The 7,187-nt window shown below is 34.1% G+C and overlaps 1 protein-coding gene across 3 annotated transcripts; it reads right to left on the minus strand.

Annotated features, from left to right (window-relative positions):
- Positions 1 to 173: 173 nt before the first annotated feature.
- On the minus strand, positions 174 to 6,851 carry LOC111399400 (probable glycosyltransferase At3g07620). Of its 3 annotated transcripts, none has more exons than XM_023026687.1 (5): positions 6,708 to 6,851; positions 4,147 to 5,006; positions 3,929 to 4,059; positions 1,849 to 2,197; positions 174 to 1,089 (listed from the first exon to the last, which is right to left on the minus strand). In XM_023026687.1, the coding sequence occupies exons 2-5, from the start codon at positions 4,897 to 4,899 to the stop codon at positions 421 to 423; spliced, it is 1,902 nt and encodes a 633-aa protein (XP_022882455.1). In that variant the 5' UTR covers positions 4,900 to 5,006; positions 6,708 to 6,851; the 3' UTR covers positions 174 to 420. The 3 variants fall into 3 exon arrangements, with proteins under 3 accessions (XP_022882455.1, XP_022882454.1, XP_022882453.1); XM_023026686.1 differs by lacking the exon at positions 6,708 to 6,851 and adding an exon at positions 5,176 to 5,502; XM_023026685.1 differs by lacking the exon at positions 6,708 to 6,851 and having other exon boundaries at positions 4,147 to 5,502.
- Positions 6,852 to 7,187: the final 336 nt, after the last annotated feature.

The following is a 7,187-nucleotide window of genomic DNA, read 5'->3' on the forward strand; positions in this document are numbered from 1 at the left end:
ACTCTGACAAATCCTCATAAAGATTTTACCTGGAAAACTCTCTTGTACCAAACTGAGTGAAGGATCATATGAAACAAGTCATACTTCTCAGGAATTTTGTGCCAAACAAAATATTGCTGAACAATTTTTAATCTTTGCTGCATCATCATGTATTTATCTTCTGGAAGAAGAAGTTATACCGACGGAAGAACAGCGTACCGGTTTATCATGGTTCTTGACTCTCTACAGGTTTTGTATCGCTAGTTCCGCAACTACTAGCTAGTAGCAGGATGAACGGATGTAACAGATTTCAATCCATTCGACCTCATCAATCAGTTGAAAGCATGTTTAAGATTCATGACAAATTTGGGTCTCTTGGTCTCATCATTCTTGCACTTCAAGGACTATAGAGCACACATAGATTTCAACTCTGACAAATCCTCATAAAGATTTTACCTGGAAAACTCTCTTGTACCAAACTGAGTGAAGGATCATATGAAACAAGTCATACTTCTCAGGAATTTTGTGCCAAACAAAATATTGCTGAACAATTTTTAATCTTTGCTGCATCATCATGTATTTATCTTCTGGAATCGATAGAAGTATGCTCCTCAGATTGGGAATATCTTTCTCTAAAATGAATAGTGCAAACATTTCCCAATTTAAAATATCAAAGAATGGGGGTACATAATTATCAGATATAATCACAGGCACACACTCATAGTATATGGATTCCACAACACGTGGCGTGTGGACTTCATAGCCCTTAGCACAAATGCAATATCTACTGCTTCTCATGAACTCTCTGTATCTTGCTTTACCATCGATATCACGAGGCATTGGCCCAAAGATCTTCATGTCGGGTTCCTTGTTGTTCCAATATTGCAGTAAGATCGGACGGACAAATCCATGCATCCCTCCAGCAAAGAAGGCTAGAATAGTTCTCTGCGAAGGATGAATTCCTCCAATATCCTTCCGAGGGTTCTCTCCAGAGCGAATATAGGTTACTGGCAAAGAGACATCCTTCCCAATGTTAAAGCCTCTAGCAATGTTGGAATTACATAAAACTCTGATACAATTTCCTAAATTTTTCCTCGTGAACCGTAGGGCCTGTCCCCAAAAATAAAAATAATAAAAAAATAAAAAATTAATAAAACTTAGAGTAAACATCATATGGTACAATCAGTTAATGATTATAGATTTAGGTATCGAATTGGGAGTATCATATGGATGCAAATAATGGCTTGTGAGGCGGCTGGTGCCTGGTAGAGGGTGCTTTTCTGAAGTAAAATGGAGACATGAAATACAAAAAGAAAAGACATTACAGCAAAGGGTTTGTTGAGAGTCTTTTTACATGGTATTCTTTCATGCTAAAACCAACAATACCGACACTGGTTGCTCCCCACTCCTCCCATAAATAATCCCCCAAAAAGAAAAAAAGAAAAAAGAAAAAAAACTAAACTAAACAAAATCTAAGTTCAACTTAAAAATTCAAGAAATGAGTAGTTTAAAGTGAGTAGAGCCTTTGAAACTGTGGAAATAGTCCATGACATAGAAAATTAGAATGGACAAGGCTTTATAGTTGAGTCGAGTTCTTAACAGTCTTTGCCAAATTGGGAATCCTAAGAATCTCTAGAGAAGCTATTATTTCCGGTATATCTGAGATTTGGGAACAAATTTTTTAAGTCTGGCTCAAGCTTTACTGACCATCCAATATTAGTACCAGACCGGTGCATGTCATTTGAAAATAATATCAAATTGCACAAGGTATGCAGGAGTACAAAATAAAAATGGAAACAGCATCTCGAAATAATGTCATTTCACCAATGAAATATAAAACAGAGTATAGACGGAAAACTGGAATCATACCCAATCATGACAAGCAACAACAAAATGATCTGCTCCTTTAGTTCGGTTCCAGAAACGATATCTTCTTGCAACAGTGTCTACATAATTCTTCAGATGATTTTCTAGATCCTTTTGACTGGAGAAATTTGGCTCATGAAGTGCATTCCTTAGCTTTAGTGAACTAAAGGGCATGTAAAACAAGAGAGCTTTTTTGGGATCCCTCACAACAAATTGTCTATTTCCCTCCATCAGTTTCATGAACCATCCTTCAGAAGCATAAATGCCCCGTAAATGTGGTTGATGAAAAATTGGTTTTTCCCCTTCCCTGTAGACATAAACTTTGAGCATGCGTTCCATCAATTCATAGCTCCTGCCATTAAGATCATAGGCATCAATGTTTAGATGTCTCTATCCAGATATCCAACATGAAGCTACAGAAGATCAAGTAAGTTGTTTTCAAGTCCCAATATACATTGATAAACTTGCAGGTCTCATAATTAGCATCCATCGTGTTATGACATTAGAAGTAATGCGAAGTCTTTGAAGAACTGAAACACATCTAGACTTCACAAATGGTTCAGTTTTTTAAAAATATATACAGGCACACATTGCTTTATAGAAGTTCATTCTCAAGAAAATGTAACTCAGGAATCAAGAGAAGAAACCTTAAGATGGGATACAAAGAGAAAAATAGTGGTGTGCCTGTTAGTGTATACTTGAGAGGGAAAATGTACCAAGCCATAATTAAATACACAAAATAATTTTCAAACATATGAGCTACTCTTCAAAAATGCACAAATTAGTGGAACTAGAATTGGATAATGGAGAGATCAACTTAAATCTTGTTTTAGTGGACAGTGCACTAATTGAGATGCAGAATTAAGAGAGAAAAACGATCACCTGTTGCTACCACCCTAAATTCATATAGGCTATGTGAATTTTTTTGAGGGATTGAAACACGTAGCCTTGGCAACTTTGTACATGTATGCATTGTATTATAGTAAGATAATTCATACAAAAATGTAACTCAGTAAATAAGACAGATATCTTAAGGTGGGAAGCTAAGAGAAAAAATGCAATGGATTTATTAATAAATAGTTTGGGAGGGAAACTGTTCCCAACCACAATTACTACATATAAGTATATTTAGGGGTAAAAATCCCAAAGGCAACTGAATTTTCAAAATTGTTTCTTAACAATCACTAAACTTCAATTTTTCCCAAATAGTCACTATGCTTCTACATCTGTTCCCAAAAGTCCCTTGACATTAATTTTTTTACAAATATTTATTGTACTTTTAACATTGTTTCCCATCTGTCACTCCAGATCCTTTGAAAAATTAATGATTCCGTTTGTCACGTCATCGAAATCGCTAATTTTCAAATGGAATGAGACACAGTCTCAGATGGGAAACATCGTCGAAAGTACAATAGCTATTCAAAAAAATTTAATTTCAGTGACTGCTGGAACATGAGGTTGAATGTACACGGCCATTGATATTTTTAACCCCATAAGTTTTCATTTCAACAGACAAGCTATTCAACAAACACTGGCCATAATGATGGAGGAAAAAACAACAAGAGATGGATAATAGAGAGATCAACATAAATCTTGTTTTATTGGAAAGTGTACTAAATGAATGCACAATTGGAGGTAAAAATGCTCCCATTTACCGTTAAATCATACCAATTTGTTCATGGTCGTCAACTTTCAATTTTACATCCACAAAAAATTGTTACCCATTTTATCCAATGTTTATATCACAAATCATTCCCAGAAGCACATGCTAAGTCTAAAAACACGACGAATTATAAAAGGAAAATAAAAGGACGGGAGAAAAGAAAGAATTTCATTTCAAATTTAATATCTAAAATCTTTTAATAGAAACATATCTTCTGCAAAGGGTGAATACATATGCGCGCTTGTATACAGTATATAGCTAGCAAGCCAACATAAGCAGTCAATAAGCATGGAGTTGAGGCCTCGAAATTGGAATTAGAAATTATTTTTTATTTAAATTATTTCAACGCCAAGTTCCTGCTGCTGAACATAGCATAACATAGCATAGGCAAAAGAAAAAGCATGTAATAATTGAGTATACCTTCTAAACATGGAATAGTTTCGGAAAAGAGAAGCATGGACTTCAGGGACATTCCTTATGATAGGAGCATTTTTAATCTCAAGTTTCGCATGTTGAAGTTCCTTATCACGTGTAGAAGACAAAAGGGGCCTCTATGACCAAAGAAAATAAAGGTCAGAGATCTAAATCACATAACTTAGTCTGGTATCTTATTTCAAATTAAAACTTTAAATCCATACCATTGCCATCATTGAAGCAGAATTCTTCAACAATAATGAATTCATCTGGAAGATCGATGTTGGTTTTCCTCCCCTCTTTCTAAAGCCAGAGGCACCAGCCACCATTGTGCTGAGGTTTGACATATATGAACCAGTTTGCAATAATTCATTATCTTTATTTGTACGTTGGGTTTCCAAGTGTACTTTGTCATCATGTGTGGGAGATGTGTTGATCACATCAGATACACCTAAACTTCCAGATTCTTGACCAATAAACTTTAAATCTCTTGGTAACAACTGATTTGAGGGGCCAAAACCTGTTTGATTGCTGCTTTTTATATGGTGTGAACCAGCACTTGCTCTTGAGTTAATATTCCTGGCAGCATCAGTGTCTCCCTTGACCGGCTTTGCTGCAACGAGTTTTAAATTTCCTTCCTCTATTCCAGTTAAAGCAATTATGTCCCCCACACCAGTTAATGAAGTGACATTGTATGTGTCCTTCTCACTAGAAACTTCTTCATCCAAGTCAGGAGTATTAGCATTACTAAACACCTCATGAATGTTATACGCATTGTCTGATTTTGGTATATTAGACAGGTTTGTGCTGCTGACCATAAAAGTTAAAATGCCCCCATTTGTATGTGACAAACTTGGCAAGTAGTGTTCATCAAGTGATGTGGTCTGAGAAAAAACTAGAACAGCAATTGCAATGACAATAATACATAGCAGTTGCTTTATCTTTACAGCACATAAGCCTTTGAAACAGAAGTCCATTGCATGTATTGTAAATTAATAATGGTCAGAAAAGCATCTTGAGGTTAATTCTTCAGCAACTAGGATGACTTCTGATCCTCAAGTATCATAGAATCTGCTAAAAAGCACTGATATGGAGGGAAAAAAATCAGTAAATCTCAGTCCTGACAGTCATTACTTTAAAGCAATCTTATAAAAGGCATTTTGGAGATAGCTTCAAGGAGAAGTGTAAATTGACTCAAGACAATAGGGTAAAGAATGTCCCTTGAGGCACATATATGAGATGATCTCACATACCTTGGTTGTATTCAGCTGCCACACTCATACGGCCATCCTCGTGATAACACTTACATAAAATTGGAAAAATAAGTAGTCCAGATAATGAAGAAGATATGAGGATCTAATTTATGTGATATAAGCACTTTAAAGTGTTTCCTGCCCTTTTCCGAAGTTTGACATAGAAATATTGACGGATGTCTATTTACCTCTGCTGAGTTACTGCACCTTACTCTTAGAGTGCTATTTACTTTATAGTTCTTCATTTCTCTTTCTCATAGCTCTTGTTTGAGCCTGATTATTTCCATAAGAATGCATTTTTGAATTGTGTATTGATAGGAAATGTGTGATTAAAAAATAAGGAAAATTTTAGATTTGTGTATAATATTATTTTATTAAATAATGTGTGGCTGAAATAATGTCAAATCATTATTTAAAAATGTATTTTTTGGAAGAAAAAAATGTGGATAAAATAGGGACATAGAATAGAAAATTTATGAGTATACGTGTTATGAAATTTCAAGTATTTTTCTAATTTCATTTGCTTAGAACATGTTTATACTATTTCAAATGAAGGAAATCAGTTTAGAGAAATGCATAGGACCTCAAGTTGGACAAGCCTTGTCAAAACAAGGGATCCTACCAATTCTCATTCACATTTTAAATTGTGTACTGTTTCAAGTAACACATGTTAACCATTTGTCCCTTTAAGGAACCCCCAAAAAAACAAAAACAAGAAAATAGAGACATATATCTAAAAATTTCTCTATCTATAAGAAAAATATATAAGTTTCAAAACATGTAAAAAGCATCCAGCAATATTATAGAAGTATAATCATATAAGTCACGCCCTTAACAAAATAAGTCAGAGAATCAAGGAATCTGAAGTACGTGACAAAGCCTTCTCATTAATTCTGAACTACATCAAGTGTTAATTATGAGTTGTCACAATTCAAAATTACTAAGCAAATAGGCATCAGTGTGAGAAAATGGACGGTGAAAATCATCAAAGGAATTGCTCATCATTTGTATTTCTAAGAGCAAATTCTATTGCATATGAATGAATGCTACCTTATTTGTATATTCATGAAAAGAACACTTCCTCATGTTTGGCTAAGATTAAAAAGAAGTAAAATTTACATTTTAAAGCTTCTTTTTTACCAAACATAGTTTTATAGTTACTTCAAGACTTATTTTCAAAAAATTAAAAATCTTAACTTACTATCAAGAAAAGTAACTTTTAACTTGGCCAACTTGATTGAATTTCACACACGAGTTCGAATATAGGTATCATTTGATTTGGAACTGACGGAATTAGTTTAAATATCATCCTGTAATTCTTTTCTTCAAAGCTAAAATAATTTCATTCTTGTAAAAAGACCTTAGTTCAAAAACTAAACAATACTAAATTCTTAGCGTAAATACACCAAAAACAATGCAAATCAACAGTTAACTGATGGATGCTCGAATCAACTAAAGTATGTAGAGTTGAAAAAATAAATCACGCGACTATGAATTACAAAATTGGAAATCTGAAAAGAGAAACCGCCTACCATAGACACGACATATTGCTTCAGAAGCTATGAAGTAAACTTGATTCCAGAGGTGAAACAAATTTTAATCCTCCACTGACACTCGCCATAGGCAGAGATGGAAAATTAGAGAAAGGAGTCGTGGACTGGGGTTCGACTGAGAATTCGAGCCTGTTCGGCTAAGTCCAAAATAAGTAAAACTTACTTCTTCTTTTTTTCTTTTATTTTTTTCATTATGAGCATTAAGACATGAGCTAAAAAAATTATTATGCTCCCGCTTGGTTTTGATTTTAATTTAAAATAAGTGAACAATTAATTTTAATCATATATTTTATGAAATTCACAATTTTTCAACTACATATCTCTTCAATTTTAGTGATCTTTCAACGTGATATATTAATCATAATCATTAGTCATTTCTATGTATTTACTCTTATTGATATGATCCGGGAGTTGAGCCCGACGAAGGCAAGTGCGAGACGAGATCCGTTGATAGTCGAA

This window comes from Olea europaea, chromosome 9, assembly GCF_002742605.1.
Source record: "Olea europaea var. sylvestris chromosome 9, O_europaea_v1, whole genome shotgun sequence".
Taxonomy (NCBI): domain Eukaryota; kingdom Viridiplantae; phylum Streptophyta; class Magnoliopsida; order Lamiales; family Oleaceae; genus Olea; species Olea europaea.

What these genes read in the sequence shown, in the direction of transcription:
- LOC111399400 (XM_023026687.1), bottom strand. Translation starts at nt 4,899, where the DNA reads ATGGACTTCTGTTTCAAAGGCTTATGTGCTGTAAAGATAAAGCAACTG. An exon ending in CTGCTTCAATGATGGCAATG is followed by an intron (nt 4,060 to 4,146) that starts GTATGGATTTAA and finishes CTTTGGTCATAG; the next exon opens with AGGCCCCTTTTGTCTTCTAC. An exon ending in AACTATTCCATGTTTAGAAG is followed by an intron (nt 2,198 to 3,928) that starts GTATACTCAATT and finishes TCTTAATGGCAG; the next exon opens with GAGCTATGAATTGATGGAAC.